The following is a 27,368-nucleotide window of genomic DNA, read 5'->3' as shown; positions in this document are numbered from 1 at the left end:
ATTTCAGTTTTTCCAGTGCAAACCTCACTGTTTTTCAAACCGTTAACTGGAGCAAACATTTGGAGAGAGGCAGTCCCTAGATATTTATGAGTTGTATCTTATGAAAATGAATAGTTTTTATAATTTAACTTTATTGATCTCACACTGAAGAAATTCACCTCTGCATTTAACCCATCCCCTTTAGGGAGCAGTGGGCTGCCATTGTGTGGCGCCCGTGGAGCAGTGTGGGGTTAAGGGTCTTGCTCAGGGACCCAGAGTGCAGGCTGTGGGGATCGAACTGGGTGCTTTCTTAGAGCAAAAGTGTACTGCTCTATCCACTAGGACATCACCTCCCCCATATTATCATCCCTAGTGGCCTGGAGTAGATTTAGTAGTGGTCTGCTTGTTTCTTCCGTCAGCTCTATTAATGTTTTTTGTTTTTACAAATGTTATATGCCTCAATAAGCAAGAAGCATCTGCCTGAACCAAGAAGGCTTGGGGAATTAAGATATTTATGCAGATTGATTACAAATACGTTTCAAACAAATACGTTGTACCAAAAAAGGGGTCTGAACAAGAATAACACCTACTATATGCTGCATAATTCTTCCCTTTGCGTCCATATCAACAGCGCTACACATGGTACATTACCCAAACAGTGATTAAGTATTTGTAAGCTCCTCCAGTAAAACAGAGGCTTAATGGCTGCTAATTAAATCTAAAGCTGTTAATGACGAGGCTAAGCCGCCAGAGCAGATCAGGATGCCTGAGGAACATTGAATAAAAGGAATCAGCTGAGCAACTCCTCTTCTTTCTGTATCCCTCTCTTTATTTGCCCTCTTTTCCTCTCTAAACTCCCTAATTACAAAACTGAAGCTTCTCTTCCAGTGAAAAAGTCCCTTTTCTTCTGTCCTGGCAAAGGTTTTTGCAGTTTATTTGGAGAGGCCCGTAATGTTTAGCCTGGAGGCGGAGGAATCTCCATATGTTGTTAGAGCTCTTTGTGCCAGGGCCGGAGCATTCTGGTTAACCTGAGGTCAGTTTACATCTAATAAAGACATAACAGTCTACTCAGCACATCTGAGGTGACCTGCCAGGCAAAGAAACAAGAGAGCGCACATGTGCAGGGAGCCACACTGCTGGCGTTGCACAGCTAATGCCAGAATAAGGATTGCTTCCATCTTGACAGATTATCTGTCACCTTGTTTCTTTTCTATGAAGTGACTCTATTATATCAATGCCTGATGCCATCTCTGCAACAAATGGAGCAATAATCATAATGAGGTATGCCATACATTCACAGTTCAGTGAACATAATAGCTATTTCCATACGACGTCGGGAGCTTGTTGCCATTTTGGCTCAAGGTCGGCCATATTGCGTCCGCATTGACTTTGGTACGTGGTTCTGCTTTGTCATCAGAGCTAAAGATTTCTCATTCTACTTTCTGATTACCAACACACTTCACTACAACACGCACTGTTAAAGGGTTCGGCTGAGCGGAAAAATTATTAGGTGCACAATTCAAGGATGGGATAATTAATAAAGGAAGGAGCTGTTGGAGTATGAAGCTTTATTAACAATTGGAGGGCTTAGAGGCAGACTGGAGGGCTTCTGACCTCAGGGAGGGAAGCATTTATTTTTAAATTTCAGGAAAAAGTGGCATACAAATGTAAGCAGAGCCACATCAAACAGTTTGATCTGAACACTGGTAAAAGGATTGTAGAAATTGATTCAAACTGATGTCCAGAAGTTGCCTGCAGAATTTTTTTTTTGCTAACTTGAAGGAAAAAATCTCTAATTGTAAAATGGAAGCCAGAGGCAACAGAAGGGGAGGACGTCTAAATCAAAAGATCAACATAGTTAAAGTACACCGTCTTTAAAATTAAACATGACCCTTTTCTTGTTCTTTTTTTTAATACATTTTTTATGCAATCTTCTTAAAACAGCTCAAAGCTTATGAAGGAGTATTAGGGCCACAGAAATGAAAAAATGAAATTGAAGGAAGATGACGAGAATAAAGTAGAATGATCAATAAAAAAGTTGAAAAGGGTTTAAAGAATAAAGTCAATAATAAAGTCACAGGACATGATTAACAAGAGACTCCTGTTTGGCCATATTTGAATAAAGCCTAGCTTTATTATTAAGACTATACTTGGACATTATTCTCAACATTTCAACTTTAATGACTTTGCGAGGAGGAGGGGAAAAAAATCCTCACCCCAATTAATTTTTTCTCTTCTTTGGCCCTAAAACTCGTCATAAAAAGCAGTTAATTATAAAGTAAAACTGGAGGTTGATTTATATTTGTTTTAAAAATAAACCTTTTAACCTTTTAAGTCAGCGCTTCCTGCTAGCCAAAAACAGTATGGTAGAGGTGTGAAGAGTCCATCAGAAGGAGATTATTTTTCCTTACAGTAAGCATAGTAAAGCTCTCATATAGGAACTGTGAAGTGATTCCATCAGATTTCAGAACTCCACTCTCCACTCACCAAGGAAGGTAAATCATATAAGCAAAAGTATGTAAATGTGTGAATGTTTGAACTGCAGATCGATTCTCATCTGACATTCGATCTGACAAGTCAGACGACAGCCTTCTGTTTATTTTAGCGGCAAACACGCACGATGGCGCACTACATCCAAACAGATGAGCTCATCTATGTGGCCGTGTAAAGTGAGCTGCAAAACTCACCAGCCGTTTAACAACGTGTCTGATGTTGGACATCAGAGGATAAATCTGTTGTATTCTCTCTATATGTCTAATTAGCTTTTTCATAGTTTGTGAATGCTGTAAAAATGAGTGTCTGCTTTTATTAGAGGACCTTTAACAGCCGGACATAAAACACAATGTCACTTTACTTTAATGGCAGGATGTCAAAGGATAATTGCAAATCAGATCCCCAGAGTTGATTAATAATAGAATATGAGTTTTTGAGTGATAGCTGTAGGACTGACAAGCTTGGATTATGTGCAGCTGTCTGGGTGTTTTGCCTCTGTTAAAACATATGCCTGCTGCTCTATCTCTGTAAGAGCTCTGTCTTAAAAAAAAGAAACCTAAAAACTCCTGCTGGCATTCTCAAGAGAACACCACTCTCCCAGCCCTCTCTGCAGGGGTGAGAGTCGGTCCCTGGAGCCTTTTTTTCTTCCCGCTGTGTTAGCCGTTTGAGAGTCTGCTCATGATTAACTGGGAACACACAGAACTCCTGCAAGCTCTCAAAGCTAATACATCCAATTAAGCCCTGTTAGGGACGGATGGCAGCATGGTGGGGCCAAAAACAGAAGATCAGGAAAACAAAAGTGAGATGGAAGTCTGAAATGTTTCCCTGGAGGTAAAATGACAGAAAACAAACAGGGAGGGAAAGTCCAAATAAGACTAAGGTTACCAGGTAGACATAATAATTCATTTGTCAGGTCTTATGAATACATACAAAATAAAAAAAATACAAAAAAAAAACTTGAAAATTTACTTATATAATAAATTTCTAAGATCATTACTTGCAGTGCATTTTAGTAAGATTTCAAAAATGTTTCACACTTTTAGAGTCTAGAGTCTGTGCTGGGGTCTAATATTAAAAGGTAAAAAACTTCTCTAATGTGCCCAACTTGCAAAACTGCAAACTGTAGTCTATCTCATCTGCCTTGCTGTGTGTCCCCTGGACTGGGCCGCCTTTTACAGTTGCGTTTTGTATCTCTGCTTCGATCTCCTTGAACCTGAGTCGGCCTCTGCAGGTGGCCGCTCACACTGAGCCTGGTTCTGCTGGAGGTTTCTTTCTGTTAAAAATGAGTTTTTCCTGTCCACTGTCAGAAGTATAAGAAGTATGCTTAAAAAAAAAGCAAAAGTTTCAAAAACTTTTCAAAAAAAGGAAATTTGAAAGAAATGCAATTCAGAAATTTCTAAAAACTTCTTAATCATAAAACTGCTGTTTCCTTAGATTGTGTTCTTGAAAAAAAAACATTTTCAATTTTATTTTTTAAAATATTTTTTAAACCTAATCTTTAAAATTCTTTTCACATATTTTATTAAAAAAATCATCTTATGTAATTTTTTCTTTCCCCAAAAAACAGAAGAGAATGTGATCTGCAAAAGGCAATTTGAGAGAATGCAAATCACACAACTCAATCTGAAAAGACAAGTTTTGAAAAAAAAAAAATAGAAGAAAATAAAAAATGTATAAATGAAATATGCTTTTTTCAAACCAACAAAATACAACAGTTTGAAAAGAAAATATTTCAAAAAGTATTGCAACAGAGGTTTTTTTCTGAATTTTATCGTTAATACTTGTAAGAATCAGACAAAGTCGTCGTATTTCATCCCAATTAAAGGTTCAAAAACCAAGTCAAAGTTGTTTCAAACAACTAATCTGGGACAAACTCAAAGTTTATTGAACTTCTCCGTCTACTGGACCTCCTAAAAAACAGAAAAGCTATTGCTCCTTTACTCCACAACTGAGCTGGCCAAAACCTGACAAGGATCTGAACACACTGATCATTGATTATAAAGTCTTTCCAATGGCTGTCTTTTCACCTCAAAGTTCTAAGTTTTAAGTGGCCTAATCTTACAAGCATTTAAAACTCTCAATAAACCTAATCCATTCAGTTTGATTTGCCTTTATCCTACAGGCCCTCCCAAACCATAGGGTCTTCTGGGAAGGTTCTTCTGCTGATACTTTAAGTTGTAGGGAAGTCATAGTTAAATCTCAAATCATTCTGGCTTAAACATGTATATTAATGAACTCTTTATCAGACTATTTGGCCCAAAATTTAGAAAATTCTATATAAAAAAAAAAAAAATCCTGTCTTAAAATCTGTGTTTTTTTTTCTCGTTATCTTATGCAGGCCAGTTAGTTATATGTCAGCCTTAACACCTAAATTTGGCCATTCATATATCAGCGGTCATCTGTCAATCAAATTTCTTCGGTCATAACATCTTGATTCATATGTTGCAGCTAATATACGCAACGGTTGAAATAAGAATCATTTCCTTTCCCATTGAATTCCGTCCCAGTGTTCACGGGGATGCACGTCTGTGTCTTCAGCAGGCGTAGAGCTAACAGAACTGGCAGCGTTGTGAGGCAAGGGCTCAAACATGTACGGCTGTAAGCCTTCTACACCAAACCAAGCTTCTGCTGCCCTGGCGTCCTCTTTCACAACAACTTTGTTCCTATTTTTCCTCCTCTAAATAATAAATGTATGACGAAGGAGACTCATCCACGACCTCCAACACAAAACTCTCCTCCTCTTGCATGTTTCCGCTGTCCATAGCGTTCCTTCACAGCGTCGTTGCTTAGTCACCAATTTAGTGCTACGTGGTCCCAATGCAATTTCCCGTTGGGAACCTACTAGCACTAAGTTTCTAACTGCTTAGAAAGATGATTCAGAGAAACAAGCCACAACTAAACATACTTGCGCACCTTCCGCCACAACAATCCTGCCCTCTTGATAAATGACCAATCACATTCACTTTATTCATTTGTGTAAGGTCGTGCACCACTCTGGAGAATTTGTAAATGGAACGGTTGGAACAGCAGTTTCTCTACGACTTTAAAGTGAGAATTACAACATATGGTGAGGTGTCATTCTCTACTCCTGCTTCTGCAAATGATGAAGAAAATGATGAAGTGCATTTATAATCCATCTTTTAGTGATTTCTTTTAATTTTAATAACTGGGCAGGACAGTAGTGCAGTGGGTAGCACTGTTGCCTTGCAGCAAGAAGGTTCTGGGTTCGATTCCTGGGATCCCTGGGTCTTTCTGCATGGAGTTTGCATGTTCTCCCTGTGCATACGTGAGTTCTCTCTGGGTACTGCAGTTTATTCCAAAAACATGGCTGTTAGGTTAATTTGTTTCTCTAAATTCTCCTTGCATGTGGGTGTTGTTGTTTCTCTGTGTTGCCCTGGGACAGACTGGCGACCTGTCCAGGGTGTACCCGCCTCTCGCCAGTAGACTGCTGGAGATAAGCACTGGGCTGACCACAACCCTGACTGGACTAAGCAGTAGAAAATGGATGGATGAAAATGGAATTTATATTGCTAACTATTAAATCATTTTTACAAGTAATAACTCCAGATTATATGAAAAAGAGTAACTGTTTTGACATTTAGACATTATTCTGAAATTTTACATTATTGCTGTTTACATGGGGAGGAGAAAAGAAATAGGAGAAAAGACTATTTATATAGTGGGTAGTTTTTCCAGCCATACGACACAAACTCAGAGTATTGATCAGTCTGAATTATTGATAAGTGTAAAACACCTTAAACATTGTTGAAAGCCTTGACAGACAAGAGGAAGTATAAAAAGCATTGCAAGGGTAAGACTTAGAGCTGTTATGAATTTAGGGAGAGCAAGGGAGAAGATTGAGAGAGAAAGATAAAGAGAGTAAGACTGGAGGAGAGACCAAAATGATTACACTGAGACTCAGCCAGAACAAAGCCAGTAATAAAAGTAACAGCATTCTGGACCAGTAATAAATACATCCACAGTGCGAACACAATTTCTCTGTCTCTTCCCCAGTCCCCGGCTGGTGAAATGTTCCTGTGATTGGTCATACAGACGTAGAAGCAGTGGGCTCCAGTAACCTGCTGGCAGCCACGGCCGACAGTAAATTAGGTTTGCTAGGAGAGCAGCCTGTAAGCTGCACTCACACAGAGACAGATGGATGGGGGGGTCCTATAGGAACTATGCTTATGTTTTGAAAAAATGTCGTTCCAACACGCTAGGACCCCTTAGCGCACTGTTGCTGAGTTGATCTTTTGGTTAAATCAGTCTCTCTGAACTGCCCTGACATAAAAAAATTATTTTATGTACGGCGGTCCCCAAACGCTTTACACTGGAGCCACATTCGCTCAGTCTCATTCAGATAAGCATACAGATTATTACACCCATATGGAGATCAGTAGGTAACTTGAGGTTAAGTGCCTTGCCCAGTGGCGCATCAACTTGTGGTAGAAGGCAGCTGGAATCAGAGCCCTATCACTGCGTGCTGGTTTACTCCTCCTCCCACTGAGTCACAGCCCCTTAGTTTGCTAACCGAGCAATAGCTCCTAAAGATAGAAGAGTTTTCAATAGCAAAATATTTACCTTTCTTCTGAGTTAATCCCTCTTGTTTTTGGTGATTTTACTCCATTAACAAAACCTTAAAAACCATCATATTTATTTCCCTACATCCCTGGACACCATTTGATACCACTCATACTGCACAGCCTTAGTATCATAATATTTAAGCTTTCAAATACTGAAAATCCTAAACCATATTAGACTTTTGAAAAACATGAGTGTTAGCAAGTCTGTTCACAAACTTTAACACTTAATGTACATTACATGGAATATAAACCAGTATTGTCTGCAACCAAGGACCACAGAAAAACTGGCCTCACTTATTTCTCTTCACTCCACCCTACATGATACACTACTATCATTATCAACATTCTCCTTTAAATAAGCAAAACAATTGTAGTTAATTAACAGTTTGACAATTAAAATGGTTTGTTGGTTTAACATTGCTTCCCAAGACCTGCAAATAAACTATTTTTCATTTAAAAATAAAGTAATTACTAACAGCTGATAATCCAGTTAGTGATATTTTATGGTTATTACTTTGAGCACAACTATTAATAATGATTTAACAATCTCAAAGCAGCAGTTTTAAAATAATTGTTTGTTTGGATGAGAATTTCTGTTTTTCGTTTTATTAGTATTTATTTAAATGATTGCCTTTACCATATATAGTTAATATAAGGTAGTGAAGCCTATCCAATTGACGTGAGGCCACCTGTCAATCAATCCTGGAGGCCCATCAGCAACTAACCAATGAGTGGTTATGATTCGTTCCGACGTAAAATGAGCTTCCCTTAAAGGAGCAGATGTGTCTCTCTCGATTTTATTAGCATTTTGCTATTGGAAGGTATAGCAGACATGGGGAATTTTGTTAAAAAAGCAGAAATGTTGTTTTTGGGTAACATGCAATCTAGAAAAGCTTAACCAAACTAATTAGAGGGTGGAACACAGTTAATTATAATCCTAAAAAAGACAAAAAGAAAAAATAATCTTAAAAATCTGTAAAAGATGGACAGTGCTGTGAGCCACTAAACATGACGGCATCAACAGTACCATCGTACACAACAATCCTTCCATCTTTTGTAATGATTATTGTGTAGGTATTTAGCTTGGAAAAATATTGTTGTTCATTAATGGTAATAAATTGTATCCAAGGCAAAGTGTTGGCATGGGCTGCAAATAATTATTCACAGCCTGATCATTAATGCTATAAAAACATGGTTCAGTTTTTCACTCTTTTGTTTACGTACTATTTTACCTCACCTACCTTTGCAACCAGAAAACAGATCAGACACAACTGCATTAGACACCCGCCTGATTGTGTCTTATTATTCTTCCTCTTTTGGTGGGAAATGTGGATGTTGATGTCAATTTTTCTGTTACTGACTATGTAGAACAAAAGGCTGCCCTGTGTCTTTGCCTTAAGGTTTGCTGATCATTAAAGGCCTCAAATAACAGTTTGCTACACTGTGTCACCATTCAAGCTTTGCTTACAATGTCTTGCAGCTTCTTGCAGAGCAATCTTGCAGCTGATGTTATGTCTGTTCAGTGAGACTCAATGATTGAGTATATGTTTTTCCTTTATAGATTTTGCTCTATAAGAAGTGGAAGCAATTTTTTTTAAGGCATAAATATTTCAGATTTGCTAAGCCTTCTTACAGTATATGCAAAAAGACGACTGTAACTGTTGATAATTTTATTTTAAAACTTGGCCGACAGATGACGTGTACTGTGTCCTGACCAGGATTTGACAGGACGTTGAGCCTTGGCTATCGTTACCTGCATGCTGACTTCTCATACGTTTAAAAACACATGAGAATTTCTCCTTTCCTATTCCTGCTTCAAACTTCCAAGGACCCAAATTAGGTCCTCAAGGCATGTTGCAGTTCAATGGTTTAATGAAGGACATATGATTAAAGCAAGAGCTGCCGAGCCAACAGCCACACTAAAACAAACATGGCAGCACAGAAGGGGATACAAGTAGCTGGATCTGTCAGGTCCGTTTTTTTCCTCAGAATCCATGATTTTATCTTTAAAAGAGGAATAGAGTAGAAGTGTAAGTTGTTGTGCTTTCACATGGCATCTGTTGCTATTACATATGTCATCATGATTGGCTAAAACCAAACTTTGGTAGGCGGGCACAAGATACCACTTTATCTAGACAGCTTGGAAGGTTCTGTTAAAATTATTTTTACAGGTTATCAATAGGTAAGAAAAATGATATGGATGTATTAGTCTGTTTGTTGGTCTGGGTTTTAGTCCAGAGTTTAACAAACGGTTTTAAGAATTAAATATTGTAATTCTTGGACCCTTGTCAAAAAACCGTGTTTGCCTTTATGACAGGTCAGTAAACTGCAAGAGTAAATTCTCAGTCATCAGGTTCGTAGCAACCACAAAAGATGATTAAATCGGAGGCAACAGGACTTTCTCTCAGTTTTTCTGAATTTTTATTTATTTTTTTATTCTTTATTCTTTATTCTCTTCAACTATTCAGGAGTCAGCTATTTTATTTACTACAAAGATTCCTCTTGTTTTTATTTTGGATTTTTACACGCCAGCATAGGCACAAGACAAACAAATAAAATATCTGATGACTGCATTCAGCATCACAGCAACACCATCACATTATTGAGGCCAAAATAAATCACTTACCTAACAGAGTGAGATAGAGAGAGAGGAGCGGCGCGTAGGATAGAGTGCTACTGTTAGCCAGAGGTGCCAATTGGCCAGGTCAAATGTAATTACCACAAATAGAGGACAAATGCAGACAGTAATGCTCATACACACACACAACACACACAGATGCCAATCCACAAGCTGGAGCATTTGTCTGCGAGCTGCCACTAAAAGCATTCAAATCAGTGGCAGATAAAGAGGTTTACCAGAGGGAGAAAATACAGATGAGGATGCAAATCTCCATTCTGTGGCCTCTGAGGCTTGCTAGCATTGCTAAGATAACAACAAGCTTTATTACACTACATTATGAGTCAGCAAAGAGGTTTTTGGGGATCCCTGTACTGTTAGGAAGCCACGTTTTGTCTAATTATCAACAGACTGACCCAAACTGTCAGCCACAGATAAAAGGAAATTCGGGACCAATCAGAAACTCAGGTTCCACATAGTCTTGGGACTGCTAAAGACGGCAGTTAACATCAATTTAAGACAAGTAACCTGAAAAGAAGTGTCTGCTGCAAGATTAATTACCTCAACCTTTGATGGGACGTTTCATCTACCAACATGAATGTACTGAATGGATTCTTGTCAACCAAAGCAAAGACAGGCATTTGGTCAAAAAGAAAAGGAGTAATTTAGGTGGAGGCTCATACTGCGGAAATGTGTTTGAGATAAATAAAGGAAGAGTAAAGAAGGTCAGATGATGCATGATTCTTTAAATGATCCCAAATATTTCTTATTTCAACAGGATCCAGCTTTGAAGCAAACATAAAATCTTTGACAAAAAATTGCCTTAAGATGCCTTGCTTAAGTTACCAGCCAGAGCTGGGAAGAAAACAGATGTTTGAAGAGGAGAGTATTTCCTAAACAGTAGTCAATCACAGTCAGTTTACTGACAGAAACAGGTCAACATGCAGGTGCGCTTATAAAGCAAGCGAGCACAGAGAAGAAGCATGAACTGTCATGATCCTGGCGCTGGCGGCTGCCTTGGTTGCTCATTCCATTCACCTGTGTAATTCTGCCCAGTTTCTCATTAGCACCTATCTTATCCACCTGTTTCTACGGAAACCGCGGCAGACCAAACCAGATGAAAGTGCGCATTCAGCTCAGCAAAGAACTCATGCTCTTCCTCAACACTGAAGTCCTCAGACATTTTTCTTTCGTTGTTTCTTTCTTTGCACAGGTAAACAGCACATTTCTTCTTCTACTCTTGCATTATCGGCAGAGCAGACGCTGAATGCGCACTTTCATCTGGTTTGGTCTTTCCGTAGACTCGTGAACGCGCTTTTAGGAAATCCTATACACTACTGTTTATGCTTTAAAAACATTCTAAATGACTTTGTTTCGAGTAAATTATGGACGCTACCCACTCAGGACACTTGGAATACATTGGACGAGCAGTATGGAGGAATATTGACACGTTTTTTGTGGACTTTTATGGACCTTTCTGTCTCGGGCGCCATAGACCTCCATTATTTGAATGTCAGCAGACAGCAAGAAGCCTCCCAGATCTCCAGATGCATTTGAGATATCAAAAAAGTACTCCAGAGTGTTGTTCAGCATTGGGGTGAGTAGAAAATGAAGGCTAATCATGTTTTGGGTGTACTATTCCTTTAAGGACACTGTTGCTCCCTTATGTTTTGATGATCACATCATCATTCGGGGAGCTGGAAGTGGCTACGGCTGCTAACTATCTCTCTTTCATCTGGGATCGGACTGGACTTTGAACCAGGTCAGTGACTTCTGCTCCTTGTCATAATGAGCCCGATATCCCGGTCACTGACCTGTGTTTTCTACCACTGCAGTGAATCCAGTTATCCACCCCGCTGACGATCAGCTGCTCGCTGAGTTATTGGTTCCAAATAAAGCTTGTTGTAAACCGTCCTGAACTGTCTGAATATTGGGTCCAAGTTTCTGAGGTCGTTACATTAACTCATGCTTGTGATATATAGGGGGCTCATGGTATTAACTCTGTAGCACATCCAGAATGTGCTTGGGGAGAAGTTTATGTTCATATCGGCATTATTACTGTACATGTGTGAACTTCCTAGTTTTTCTTTAAATGTATTAAAGAGATTTTCTTAGATATTAAGTGTCCAGATTAATTTAAAAGGAATTGATTGATGGATGGCATTTTTGCACTTATAGTCCCCGCCCCCCAAAAAATTTAAATCTATAAACTCTGGCCGTGTTGGTGTCTACAAAACATTAGCAAATCCACTTTGCCTTCTTTGGATTGGCTACTTGATTGGCGTAAATCATACACTGTTAAGTAAGCGGTTCGCCATAAGCTAAAGCACGAAGAAGTACTTGTTTGGATTCTGCGCCTTTTTTTTTTTCTTTTGAGCCATTTGTTCACTCTGCAATGTAAACTGGAGCATCAATGGCCGAAAAAAATCCTACCTAAGACTGTTAGCATTAGCTATAAGGATCAAACTTTACTGATGGTAAAAAGAAAAGGCATTATGTTGACATTTCTCATCATGGAATGATTTTATTATGAATATGCTGTATAAATTTTTATCCGTAGACCCTTACGGATAAATGGAATATAAACAATCTAAAACTGGATTTATATTACGGCCTCCAGATCTCTTCAAATGCAGGAAGTCTGAGCTTTATTTTAGAAATGCTGAATTAACATGCTATATCTTTATTAAATGTGGTTTGAGGCAATTGCTGTCTATAAAATTAATTTTACAGTTGATCATTTGATCCTTGGAAACAGAGATAATATTTTGTCTCTGACTAATGCTTAATATTACTAATATAAATTTCCAAGAGTTTGTGGAAAAATGTAACATGTATAAAAGCTGTGGTGAATAATCAGCTGTTCTTAGTTGGTGAATGGAGACCCTGCATGTCTTCATTTAGGCAGGACGGCCGCACACAATAAAGACGAGCCGGGCAGAAAGCCATTCAGCTCATTCAGACAGCAGCACAATAATAGGAGCTCAAATTGAGGTAGGTGGGTCTTTGTCCAAATACATCTAAGCAGTGGGTTCCCAGAGAGATGACTGAATATTGTTCAAAAAAAGGAGGACATTGTTGCCGACTGCTGCTACACTCAGTTCTTGATAAGTAATGTATTTTTTTCTCTTTTCCAGCTCAGAATTCTATAACATCCTTCAATGTTGGTCGTAGATTATTCAGTGGTGACGTCTGCAGCATGAACAACGAGTGCATGGTTACTTTTAGGTTGTTTTCAAGTTTCTTATAATATTTGAGGAAAGGTTACCCCTGTCAATATTGCATGGAAAGCAAAATATCTACAATCTTTTTAAGCTGCATCAAACTGTCTCTCTCTTTTTTGGATCAGACAGCTTTGAGCTTTGCTTTGTCCTTGAAAATGTCAAAAGAATGCTTTTATTCAGCACAGCTAAGCTTTTTGTAGGTTTTTTGAGAGGTATGATGAATCTACAATAGTATTTTAGGAGAAGGGATGCTGCCAGGGAATTTGGTCCCCATGAATAGAAATCTCAAAATTATGATACTGGCTTTCCCAAAAGTAGGCGTTCTAAAGATATTTCTGCTTATCATTTCAATATTTGGGAAAAGAATATGACAGTTTATACTTAAAATAATATAATTATTTCAGACTCCATATTTTGCTACAAGACTACTTTATCATACAAATATAAACAAATACATAGTCAACTGCCTTTTTTTATTTACTGTAATTGACGTTGTCCTGTCTGGAACAAGATGCAACAAGCAAACAATAAAACATTTCTAATGTTATACCAATATTAATAAATAAAATAATCAGCAAATGTTAAACTAAGTTGAAAGAGACTCATATATTAAATAAAATATATCAGTTCAATTTGAATACTGTATGAACTGAATTTAACAGTGCAAAAGGTAAGCAACTGCAGGAATTTAAAGCCAAACCATGAGTTAGACTCATACTTTAAATAGATAAACACATTTTAAATGCTGAACTGGTGTAATAATATAACATCATCCACCAATATCAAAGATAAACCATTGACTTCCACATGCATCTCCATTTACAATCATTGGCCCTTGCTCAGGGTTTCTCAACAAAAGCAATGGTTTAACATGAAAACTGCAGACTGACATGTGATGCATCCATGGTGGAAATAAACTACCTAAATGAGGCTGTAGGGGTTTTGCTATTCAATCTTTAGATTTTCAGAAAATATAAACATTTTTCTGTGATTTACTAAGAGCAGTCACTCAGTCTGTTAACCAGAAATATTAACTGTTTCTATTGCAAAGCAGGGGGAAGATGTTCCCAAACAGTGACGGCTGATGCTATCTAAACCACTAAAACCATTCTAAAATAAATACAAAATAAATCATATTCAAAGGACAGCTGATCATCTCCTTCCGCACAAGGTACCCGTGTGCAGGTGAAGGTGGGGCTGATAGACGGCTGCAGCTCCTGATGTGTCTGATCCGAACATGAATCATTTTTTTTTAGCAGAGCAGCTTGCTAAATGTTTGCCTGAATGTGAAATGTATAAATCCAGAATTTTCTCCAAAAGATATAGTTAATATTGATTATAAACTATGGACAAAGTTAGACTTAGGCAACAGGTTAATGTTCCAGAACCTTCAATTGTAATAACCTCTAAATAGTCCACTATTTCTGCAAAACTATTGGTCAATATATTGTCTACACTTGACATCTCTTTCTTTTGTCCTTATGTTTGGCTCCCTGATTTATGCTGCATCGGGCCGTCTCCCCCTCCACTTGCTGTCTGTGAGACGCTGTGTGTGACACTGTGACAGCAGTGGACAGAACCATTTTACGTAAATAGGGAGGGAGGTTGACACATTTGTTTCCAAAACGAATAACCTTAATGTTACCGATATATATATAAAATATATGACTGATTGTAAGTTTATTACTGACTGTCATCTTTTTTGTTACTATTATAATTTTATTTCAAACATAAGCCCCTTTAGCCCTTCTCCTATAGGACCTTCATAATGTGCTGTTATCCAAAGGATGTAAGAAGCCTTCTAGTGTAAAGATTACAGTGGGGAACATGTCAACGGAACAATAGGAGCTTTGAGTTCATTTCCTGAAACCCTTGAATTTCTTACATATTAGATGGAGCTACAGGGTGTTAAAGCTGTAGAGAGCAGTTAGAGAAGAAATACTAGATGGTTCATGCAGACACTATGTCTGCCACAGATGTACTTAATGGTCAGCTATCTAAACTGCACACTTAGATAGTCTCAGACACTCTGCTATTACACCATTACCAGCAGATGACATGACCCCAAAAAACAGAGCAGACTTCAATCATTGTGGAACCTGTGTCTCTCCGCCCTCCTTCCAGACTTAGGTTATTGCTCCAGTCTGCTGTTACCTCTGTTAAATCTTTTTCCTACCTCACTTTTCCTTCCACTCAACTCTAGGAATATGCTTGGCATAAAATCTGCTTCCTTAGCAATGATCTTTTGTAGACGAATATCAACGAATATCTTCCAGACATCTTTAAATTCAGCAGTCTTTCAAATAATTGTGGATCCTACTGACGCAGCCTGAGGGACCAGAGACTTTCCCTTTTCAAATATTTTGAGATAATTAGCTGATTCGGAGGGGCTGCACAGCTGCAAAATGGGTAGCACTGCTGCCTTGCAGCAAAAAGGGTCTGGGTTCGATTGCCGGCCCGAGGTCTTTCTGCGTGGAGTTTGCATGTTCTCCCTGAGCATGCGTGGGTTATCTCCGGGTACTATTCCTCCCACAGTCCAGAAACATGATGGCTGTTAGGTTAATTGGTTTCTCTAAAATCTCCTTAGGTGTGTGTGTATGGTTGTTTGTCCTGTTTGCCTCTATGTTGCCCTGCGTGGGTACCCTGGAGCAGCTGGAGATAGACACCAGCACCCCTCGTGACCGCAGCTGGGATAAGCGTGACGGAAAATGGATGGAATGGATGGACAGCTTATTGGGGTGTGATATCATGTGTTTGCAATATTTTCAACTTTTATAACAACAATTTCTCCAAATGAGAAAGCAAATCTTAGGTAGTCTTTATCTGTGATACAATATCATGTAAATGACAAGAAATAAATGGCTGAAAGTTTTCCCTGTAAGGGCCTGATCTATAAATAGTCATCCAAATGTTAAGAGCACTACAGTTTATGGGCCAAAAACCCCAAAAGAACTGCATGTGCAATAAGTAGGTGTGTTGTAGGTGATCTACAAACATTTGAATGTGCGGATGATGATATATTAGAGGTTTAAAAGGGCCATAAGCAGTGTGCGAAATACCTGTCAATATTTGGGGGGGGTCCCCATCTCCCGATTGTTGCGCAATACCAATCTAAATTTTCTCAATATGCAGTAGGTCTATAATATTTTAAAGTCAAGTCAGCTTTAAAGTCAATTCTTCAGATTCACCAGACATACAAGGACTCGAGAGGACGTTCGTTTCTCATTCACCAACAGTGAAACCGATAAAGTGCACAGGCACAACAGATAAGATCAGTTCCTAATACTAAAATTTAAACATTCAATTTCACAATAAAATATAAAATGTACAATAATATAAAATATGCAATACTTATGCTAGTGCAAAAAGGCAGATGGTAATGGCAGCAGAAAAATTATTTTTATTATTATTATTATTATTATTTTTATTATTACCAATTATGTAAGATAAAGCATTTGTAACAGTAACAGTGCAAAAGAACAGTAAATAAATATAGTATTAATAGCAGTGCAGGAGACAGTTTGTCCGGAGTGATTATTATTATTTTTTTTTGAGGGGGGCTCAGCTTCCTGACAGCTTGGTGAATGAAGCTTTCTGTGAATCTGGTGGAGAGCCTGAACAGACAGTCAGTCTATGAAAACACACACACACAAAGACTGTCTGTCTGTCTGTCTGTATCTCTGTCTGTCTCTCTCCTTCATGCACGCACATGTCCTGCTTTAATCCAGTTTCTGACGAATGGAACTGGGTCGAATTTCTCCAGAGGAGGTCCGATGAGGTCCACAAACAGGAGTGAAGACCTGCTGTCTTCGCGCAATCTGTTCCCCGTTGCCCGTTTTATTAACTGCAAAAAGCACATGGCTAATTTGCATACGCAAACAGGATTGGCTGGCTCCTCTTGGCACAAAACAGAACATATTTGTGAATAAAGGTTTTGAATTTTAATACTGGACATGTTGAGCCTAAAAACATTTTAGTGACCATTAGTGGGAAAAAAAAAGTTTATTTTTAACTTTTTTGACACAATTTAAGACCCCATTTAAATTTAGCTTTTGAGGCTTTCAGGGGTCTCATGGGTTAATAATAAATATCAATCATAAAACCTGGAAAAGCTGACTGTCACTTCCTCTCCCTTTCACTGCTCTGATAAAGAGGGAGCAAGAATTACACTAAAAGCTGGATTTGCCTCCACAAACTCCAAACAAAATTAGCTTGACCCAAAATAATGCAAAACAGAGAAGGCCCATAATGATAAAAAAAAAAAAAAAAAATGTGTTTCTTGCCGACCCCTTTAAGAACATTGAGGGAGAAAAAAAATCCCCTTATTTTACATGAGCTGTGCATTTTTCAGGCAGCCTCTATGTTCCTTTTACAGGGGCTGCATTGATATTTATCTCATGGTTGTTAACAATCAGTGTTACTCCTCTATTACAACATAATACAATATTTAAGTTGACATTGTCGTTTTTATTTTGGTTTAGTTGCATGTACAAAAAGTTTCCACCAACATGGATTTGTCCCAGCCTGAACAGACATTTTTTCTCCCGCTGATATTATTAAATTATTTTCATTGCTGGCAGTCCAAATATGTTTGCATGCACATACAATCTCTCTCCATCATATGTCACCTTACCAATGCCTCCTTTGTGGCCACAGTGACTTTCAGTTGTGCTAAATATAGACAAAAAGAACTATATCTGCAATATTTTTTTTTATCTTTGACACATCAATTTGTAGGTGGTATGTATTCTTTTGCAATTCAGACATACATACTTTTGCACACTTTGGTCATAAGACTATAATCTGCATATGTATGGACGTACACAAGCATAACAAAAGATTGTAAAGAAAAAAAACCAAAACATTTTTCCAATTAATGCAAACTGTTTTGAAGATCAGGCCCTGTGTAATGAATCTACATATGAATTAAATGTTTTCAAATGAGTGAAAAAAATATTGTAATTTTGTAAGATGTATCTAGTTTTTGTTAAATTATAGAAGTTGGCTTTGGAACACTTGGACCAACTAATCTAAATTTAGATTAAGAGGCAAAGAAATTCATTTAAGACTTAAATTCCATTGAAAAAAAAAAAAACGAATTCCTGAAACATATTTAAATATACTCATTAAAATACTTAGCAAAAATGTAAAAAAAAAAAAAACTTTAAAGAACAGGACTGGAGTCAGTACAAAATAATATAAAAACTGCCCTAGTAAATAAAAATCTGTTATTCGGACCTTGAAAACATGATTTACCCTAACCTTTCATGTATCTAAAGACATAACAAGCAAAGGCGAAATGAGGCAAATGTTCATTATCTGTCTGCAAATATTCCATTCCACTCAGAGTGAGGCTGTGAACTATTCTGCTGCTCTGTCTACTCTGGTCGGGAGCGTAGGTGTGTTTGTGTGCGTCAATCATCTGCTCGCTGCGCCTACACTGTGGCTCTTCAGTCAGCTGTGTTTCTGCACTACTCCACCACAGTCTGCAAGCACATGTGGATTTCACACAGCAGGACCCTGGTGCGTGCATCAAAGAGTTGCATGGAGCAGATACAGTATGGCAAAGGGAGGAGACTAAACATTAGTCATAGAACATGTGTGTGGAGCAGGAAGGTGAGGGAGAGCAGGTGGAATGAAAAGTAGCTTAAGCCAAAAAATATTAGGAAGCTGGAGGTAATAGGAAAATATATGACTAGAACCTGTCACTATAGCTGAGGGGGAGTGTGTGAGATATGTAACAAAAAAAACCCCAAAAAACGTTAACATTTTTGCTAAAAGAAAATTAATATTTTTTCAATATTTTACCAGCTAAAGATTTTATTTCAGGATAATTGAAAAATAAAGCTTAATAAATATAAATAAAAGTTAACATCCTTTTAAAAAGTTTTTATATTTTACCTTTTCACAACTTCTCATGTTGTAATGACACACTTATTAAACTTAAGTTTAGAAAACTGTCATGTGAATTTGTATTTATCCTTCCTGAGTCAATATTTTGTCATATTAAAATTTACTGCAATTCCAGCTGCAAGTCCTTTGGGTTATGTCGCATTCAGCTATGCTACGTCTCTTTTCAAAATTGCTTCATATTATATAGATTACTGTAGGTAAAATGTGCTTATTTACATCAGTTTGGCCAAAACTTTTGATCTGGGCTTTGACTGGGCCAGATTTACACATCAATACCTTTTGTTCTGATGTATATTTAGGGTTACTGTACTGTTAGGAAGGGAAACCTTTATAGCAGTCTAAATTCTACTAAACCTTTGACTAGTGTTCTAAAAAATGTCTTGCATCTAAATTCAATCATCTCCTTATTATACATAAAAATCTCCTGCCCCTGGTTAATGTTATCCCCACAGCATGCTGCCTCACCTCTTTGATTCATTCTGCAGATAATGCTATCAATGACTGTTTTCTTTACAAAGCATTTTTGTAGATCAGAAGAAGGAGCTAAATATCAATATTCGAGGGGTATTAATAGTTTTGCACAGTGCTTTATATGCAGATACATTCCTTCAATTTTTCTTTCTTTATTTCAAACCATCCATCTTGTTTTCTCTACTTTTCCTGAGTCTGGCTGAGTGAGATCACCTTGATCGGCGGGTTTGCATCTGCTGTTCTGTGGAGCTCAGCGTGCCTTGAGCTGCAGCACATTTAAAAATTGTAAGTGTAAGTGAGCCATGGGGGTGAGGTGAATTGTGCAAAGTAGATTGGGGGCATTCTGTCCTTCCTGCGCCCTCCTTCTCTTCCGCCTTTTCTTTATTGCCTCTGGGATTCACACTTTTTTTTGTCTTAGAACGTTTTATCTTGAAACGGTTCTATGTTTCTTTTTGTTTTTAATGCTCTTTGTGTCTTTATTGCTGTGTTTCTAGGTCTCTGCCTCTAATCTTTTGGATGTTGCTTATGAATTCACAGGGTGTGAACGGCTGTTACCCTGTTTAAGAGTTTAAATAAATGGCAACATGGGACCAACCTGCATACAAATCTGGTAGACCTCCTTTTCTAAACACACAAACATATACATGGAGCGGATGTAGCATCTAGCTATTTGTATGCTAAAACAAAGGCGATTTTGAAAGGGCTTTATGGCTAGCTTAGATCCTGATCAAGTGAGCTGATGAGACACAGAAGGTTGGACAAACAGCCAGCGAGCTTTTCACCTCCTCCCTGCTCTTCTGCAGCAGAGAAATTTTCATATAAATAACAGTAAGGCTGAAGTCATCTTACCCTTGCACTGCAGAAATAATTCCTTTGAATGTGAGAAGACAAGTTTATCAGTCAGAGCAGTAACTTTATCCACTTTTTTTCTTTTCTTACTTTTCTGCATATAAAAAAAAAAGTATTGTCTTTGTACTTTGCTGGACTTCATTACAGCAAAAAGCACAACAAATTTATTTCTAATTTATTCTCCCTAACGAGCAGAAGGAGATACCGCCCTCGTCATTTGTCTGGTACCATAAGGACTTTAATGATTATCGGTGATGTCTTGCAGGCATTAATCCCTGTTGTGGACAGATAATTGCCTGCAGCTGTAGACCAAACAGGTTAAAATAAATCAACTGCCCAAATGCATCAAACAAGATTTAGAACACCCACTGTGGAAAGAGAGCAGCAGGGTGAGTTGCAAACACTTTAGCTAAGCCAAGATTTTAAGTCTTAGTATATTGTGTCAACTGGGTCTAATGCAAAAAGATGTTAAAGGTCCTCAGTAGTGCTAACAGTTAGATAGGAAGTGGAAATGTGGTACAATAGTTATCTTCCTACTAATTCATCCATGTGTATACCTGCTTATTCATGTAGAGGCTACAACTGCAAACAGGTCACCAGTCCTTCACAGAGCAACAGACAGACATACAGGTCAAATAGAACACTACCACACTATAAGGCAGTTTAGAGAAACCAATTAACCTAACATGTATGGTCTGGACTTCGGGAGGAAGACAAAGTACCTGGAGAGAATCAACACATGCATGGGATGAATATGCAAACTCTGTGTAGAAATACCACAGACCTGGGGTTTTAACCCAGGACCACCTTGCTAGTTTAACATTTATTAAGAATGATAAATGATTTAAAAAATGTCAAAACATCAAAATAAAATAAAAATATTTATATTAATAATAATCCAGCAGGATTTTCATTCCTAAAAACTTTAGATTTCACCAAAAATCTTATGATGGCCCTTTTGGTTCTGCCAAGTTTAATGTTGGAACACCCAAATCTTGACAGGTGGCGGGGAAGATAATGGTGAAGAGGGATTGCTTTAGGGAAAGCTGAATTGGAATTTGAAGGTCAAGTGGGAGGAATGGGAATCATGAGCAGAATCAAAAGTAATGAAAAAGGAAAAACAGCTCCAATGAAGCCATGGTATAAAGGAATACACTGGGAAGAACTGATTGAACGAGCAATAAATACAGTAAACAATTCAGCCTGGGATAAAAACTTGAAACAAAAAACATAGTAAATGCACATTGCATTTAATAAGCAACTGAAAAATTCAGGTCAGACTAGTTCTCAACAAAAATGAACACTGCATTGCACGCACAAGAGCGTGATGACATCATAAGTAACTGCTACAGGAAACAATCATGGCTAAAAGTAAGGGCTTGAGGGAATACTTTTAAACTGGGGAAGCATCTGGTTAGGGGTCATTTTTTCTCAAGGCTAAAGGGGGTACAATTTTACACATTCATTCTGTACCTATAGCATGTTTTTATCTACAGCCAGCAACATGCTCAGGACAACCACATCATCATCTTCATCTGCTTCCGTTAAAGAAGCCTTGTGTTTAAGATGATGTTAACTGGTACAAAATATAGGTATTCTGGAAAAATGTGTATTAGTTCATAAGGATCAATCACAAATATGATATCACGACAAAAGTAAAGTATTGTATGAAACTTTCAAATGTGCCAATAAGCAGAGGTGGGACCAGGTCATTGTTTCTTTCAAGTAAGTGTCAAGTTTTTGCCGTCAAGCCTCAAGTAACATCATAGTAGAGTCTCAAGTCCAGACAGATAAGTGAAGTCACAAGTCTGGAGCTTCATATTTCAAGTTCAATCAGGTCTGTATAATAAGTTAAATTATATTTTGATTGTAAATAATTGACCATGTGTTGTTTTTTAAAATAACACATATTAAAACCAGTTCAATTGAACATTTGTTACGAAATGAGGTTACCTAAAGTCAGCTATCTCATCCCAGCAAAAACAGGAGTACTGGCTGTTCTTTCAGCACCTTCCATTCAGACAAACATGTAAGTTGTTTCGTTTCCATCTCTGACTTTCTTAGTATGTTATTGCACTTGGTATTATGTCAAGTATCTGTAACGTAATTACTCTTGGGAGCTTATATGTAATTCTTTTTTTTTATTTGGTTAATTTCATTGGCAACTTACACACACATTGGTTTACAGTGGGGAAAGACATAGAGACGGTCTAAAGTCATAAAATCAATGACTTAACTCTGATTCTTTGCCAAGTGCTATGAGTGAAGACTCCACCTCTGCATTTATACTGGCTTTGATTCCTCAGGAACACACATTAATACCATATCTGCCAAAATATGAACACTACACATCCCTAACAACTAAACAATAGACTATGGCTGTGTCCGAACGTCGTTCCTAACCCCTAAATCCCTCAATCACTACATAGAGTGGGGAATATATAGAGGACTTCATAGTGAACTCAGTTAAATGACAGTTCGGATAGATGATTCCTACTTTTCACTCCCTGTTGGTCATGTGACTGCGCCTCCATCGCGCAGTGCCTGACACCCGTAGGCGACAGCAGGCCACTGTGACAACAAGTGCTTTGCGAGGAGAGCTCTCCTCTCAAAGCATTCCAGGATATATCTGCTCGTCTAGTGACCATGGATGATCACTACTTTTCAAGGTGTATTGTGGGAAATTTCGAGTCCTCTACTTTTTCATCCACTAGACCTTACGACACTCATTTAAAATGGCATAACCAATATAGTGTCTTATATAGTGACTAGGGCGAACATTCAGACTCAGCTCATGACATAAAAAGTGTGTGCTGCATTCCACTTTTTTTACCTGCATATTAGTTTCTATTTATTTTTTAATATATAATTTCAATATATATTATTCACTGGAGTAAAGAGTATTGTTCCGAGCAAGACCATGACTTTTTCCTTTCGAAAATTATAACTATAAGCAGTTATCAGTGTGTGCCTTCAAGTTGATGTTATAGTGAGGGTAAAGTGAGTTAGGCTCTGAAGTATGTTGATGTGTTGCAGGGCGACACAAAGTCGGTCCCAAAAACAAGTCAATCTATGGACATTTTTTCGCTGGACGTTCACATTTGATGTTCTACTCACGTCTCAGTTTCATAGGAGGAACATCTCTCAAGGGGGATTTTCAGGACTTTGTCTTTGAGGCCAACAAAGAGTGACCTGTCGCTGTGCAGGATCTGAAGGCTCAGGATGGGTTCTCGGACACCGGTTGGCTGGAGCTCCATCTCCTCCAGGTAACAACCCTGAAGGTTTTTGTTAGGCGTTGCAAGAGCCTTCAGGATGGTGCCGTATTCTAGTTAAAAACAGGAAGATCTCTGTTAAAATGCACTTTTTCTTCAAGGCCAATGGATATAGAGTGGCAACATTTCTACCTGAGGCAAACCTAACCTGTGCTGATGTACATAACGTGGTAAAGAGTGTCCATTCCTTGAACAATGTCCACAACAAGGTTTGAAAAGCGGACATCGTCTTGCATGACCAGAGGATCGACAGACTCGGGCTGGACCACGTCGTTCATCAGGTAAAGCCGCTGTGCGTCCTGGAGGCTGCGCTCAGTCAAACCCTCATTGGGGCCTTTGTCATTTATGGTACCACACTACGGAGGGAAATTTAGAATGCTAATATGAATGAAAAAAGGAGCAAAACATCATTCATTTAAAACATGAAACTATCAAACCATGTTCTTGATGTTAGCCTCAAATATTTTCCCATGGTTTAACTGTATTTTAAACAATCTTAAAGTGACCAGGACTTTCTAGAACAAGTAAGGAGATGAATGGAATTAGGGCTGCAACTAGCTATTATAGATTAATCTGGTGGTTATTTTTTCAATTAATCGATTAATAATTGGATAGCCAAAGGTTCCTTTAAGAAGTTTTTTTTATGAAATTAAACCTTGTGAAACTAAAACATTTCAACTTTACGCGTTCTGAGTAGAGCATATGGGCAGATGAAAAAGATTATATATTTTTTTAATCTTAAATGCAAATTGTTGACATATTTTTGTTTAGATAATTACTACTCCAAGTGGGTCGCTTTGTCAGCTAAAGGCATGTTTTAAAGTCTCTATACTCCAATTACGATTAACCAATTACTAAATTAGTTGAAGATTATTTCAATAATTCGATATTCTTGATTAATCTGATTAACTGTTACAGTCCTTTCTGGAATGCGATCAGGCAGAAAATAGCAAGAGGTGGTAGATGTAAGGAGTATTGAACAGAGTAGAGCAATAATATCGTAGAGGTTTTTCCTCTGCCTATGATGAGACATTTAGATTTGAAAATGTTGGATCATCAGAAATCTCAGAGTTAATTTAAGGTTCCTATTTCATGCTACACCAGCAATGCAATAATTATATTTTCTTCCAATTCCAGTAATTTAACAAAAACGTGTTTATCAGTAACTTTTGTCACATTCATGGTGAGAAACTGAACCTGCTAGTCAAACAAGTAACAAACTGATATTCAGTATTTCTTAAGTAGGTCTCATATCTTTTATTTTCTGGACCTTAATTTTCGAAAGCTGCATTCCTGCATAAAAAAAAAAAAAAAACTAAACTAAAGCTGGACTCATTGCTCTATCCCTACCAATTTGAGATGTCATATTAAATCATTACATTTATATCAAGTTGATTTAGAGTAATTGCCGCGTGTGGGAATGATTGATTACTGTCATCAGCCTGACCCGTTGATCCCACTCCTCAGAGACTGGTGTCCTGCACATTTTAAATGTGTCCCCTCAATTTCATCTGATTCAATCAGTTAAATTATCTCCCCCAGTTCTGCAGGAGCCTACTAATGACCCATTCATGTCAGCCATGTGTGCCTGAGCAGGAAACTCTCTAAAACAAGAAGCATTGCAAAAACAGAAATCACCCATCTCAGCTGCTGCTCTTGTTTTCTGCATATATATTCATGAGCTATTGCTTTTATATCATTTAATTTTTCTTTAAAATAAACAGGTAATATTATTCAGTCTTAAACTACATCAGATGTTCTGATACAGCTGACATTACTCTTCCACTGTCGCTACAAGCATGCTTTGTGTGTGGTTTTGCCTTGGAGTCAATGAGTCGATGCAATCAACTGGTTTTCCTTAGATAGAAACTTTGAATCAATTTGACTGGATGATCTGGTGAACTGTAAATTGCCTTGGGATGACATGTGTTCTAAGTTGGCGCTATGTAAATACACTGAATTGAATTACACATATATCTATATATAAATTTGTGCTCAAACACATATTTTTAGGACTAAAACTTGGTGTTTAACACACTCTTCCTCGCCTTTTCCTTTTTGGCAAGGATTTTACCCAAACTGACCGTTGCAGGAATAAAATAATATTTTCATTTACAGTTTTGGGAGTAACAACGTTACATAATAATGATGTAAGCAATGGTGTTATTTTTTCAGTAAAGAAGAAATCTAACTAATTACTTCAATTTTGATGATGCTGTTAATTACTTACAATCTAACACAGCTACTTTAGCTCAATTAAACTTTTCATAAGCACTATCTCTATCAAAACAGTGAGGACCAGTAGATGTTTTTAGACATATGGTATTTTGATTAAATAATTCTATAATTTAAACATTATATACTTAATAATTAAACTCCCAGTTGTATTCAAAGTGTACAGCAAAGTAAAAAGATTTTAGATTTTGAAAAGTAAATGCATAGATAGAATTATTGACAAAAAGTTGGATATTTGGTTCACAGACATCCTGTTTGAGCATTTTAATTCTGATTTTATGTGATAGACCAAAAAAAAGTTATTCAAGTGGAAGAAAAATCATACAGTAAATGGTTTTAAATGGTTTTTAAATATTTAATCAACAAATAGCTGCAAACATGTATTTAAATGCATCCCAGTTAACACCAATAGCCTTAAAACAAATTCTGTGTAACAAATTGGCTTTGAAAGTTGCAAAACTGTGCAGTTCAATCTTAGTATAAACACAGACTAGCAGTGACACACCAGATGGTATATAGATTACACCAGTATTCTGGATAAATGGGAAAATACAGAGCAGATCTGGAAGGATTATACACTGAAGTCTGAAAAAGACTTGAGAAACGGGTGGAAATGTATTTTTCAAAGGTAATATGAGTACGTATAGTTTGAGCAAAGCATTCCCATGTTTGTCCAAATAAACTCCAGACAAATTAAGCAAATCTTTGAAAAAAGCTTAAAACATACAGTTTATATATGGTTTTCCTCCAATCTTTAAGAGTTTCTGCTAACTTGCAAAGAAAATAATAACTATTAATAATTTCAGTCTCTTTACGTGCAAAGTTGTAAACAACACAGGGAGAAAACTTAAGCTGTAATTCCAGCAAAAATGTTGTGCAAAGTATTAGTGGGCTGAATACAGAATCAAATCACACTTGACAGATTTCTGTCTATGACTGAGATCAAATTAACAGAACTGAAAACAATCTATGATAGTTCTGTAACTTAAAACATTACAGCTAATTAAGAGTATGTCGAGCCATGAAGAGACTGTTTGGCGAAACCCACCTGAAAGTTGTGGATGGGGTTGGGTGTGGGAAGCCAGGTGGAGCGGGGATTCTCCTGGGAGCGGAAGGGCCCATTGAAGGCTTGGGTGATGGCGCTCAGATTGAAGGCACACACTGCAGAGGCTGCAATGCTGTTGCTATAATGACAACAGAGACATAAAAGAAAGGGAAAAAAAATGAATGCATTTCAAAAAAACAATGTGGAGAAGAGCTCATATGCTGATGTTTTTGAAGGCAGAGCAGAAATAAGCATAATGCAGCTATGCAGGAAAGCCATTAAGCAATGTTTTTATCCTTTTAATGAAAACCCTATTTTTATGCCCACACTAAACCGGTGCTTCTATATGTCTGGCTTGCTTTGGCTGCAGGCTAACCTATGCTATCACTGCTGCACAGTGACAGTGGACAGTATTAAGCTGAGGAGATTGAAGGAAACTGAGCAGATCATGAGCAAACATGCACACACACAGAGCTCCTTATAGGTGTATAATGGGAGAGGACACTACAGCTCAACTGCTACTGCGTTTCAAGCTATTATCATGATACTCTACAAGTCTTAATAAGCTGCAGGCTAATGAGTTTCTAAAACCACCCCCAACTGTTGACAGTCCTCCACGCACACAGAGCAGAAGCTAAGATCTCTGACTAAACAGTGAGCTGACTACTGGCAAGGACTGACTTCTAA

At 37.7% G+C, this 27,368-nt stretch overlaps 1 protein-coding gene across 4 annotated transcripts in view; it reads right to left on the bottom strand.

Moving 5' to 3' along the window:
* The window catches only part of sema5b (sema domain, seven thrombospondin repeats (type 1 and type 1-like), transmembrane domain (TM) and short cytoplasmic domain, (semaphorin) 5B), a 295,363-nt gene that overhangs the window by 37,594 nt on the left and 230,401 nt on the right, over positions 1 to 27,368 (bottom strand). For all 4 annotated transcript variants that reach the window (XM_015381707.1, XM_015381709.1, XM_015381711.1 and 1 more), the window contains 3 exons: positions 26,685 to 26,820; positions 23,550 to 23,757; positions 23,247 to 23,454 (listed from right to left, as the gene is read on the bottom strand). In XM_015381707.1, coding sequence (XP_015237193.1) covers positions 23,247 to 23,454; positions 23,550 to 23,757; positions 26,685 to 26,820 — 552 coding nt within the window. The remainder of the gene's footprint in view (positions 1 to 23,246; positions 23,455 to 23,549; positions 23,758 to 26,684; positions 26,821 to 27,368) is intronic.

Source organism: Cyprinodon variegatus, unplaced genomic scaffold (assembly GCF_000732505.1).
Source record: "Cyprinodon variegatus isolate N-32 unplaced genomic scaffold, C_variegatus-1.0 Scaffold239, whole genome shotgun sequence".
In the NCBI taxonomy this organism is placed as follows: Eukaryota; Metazoa; Chordata; class Actinopteri; order Cyprinodontiformes; family Cyprinodontidae; genus Cyprinodon; species Cyprinodon variegatus.
This window is presented reverse-complemented; position numbering and strand designations above follow the sequence as displayed.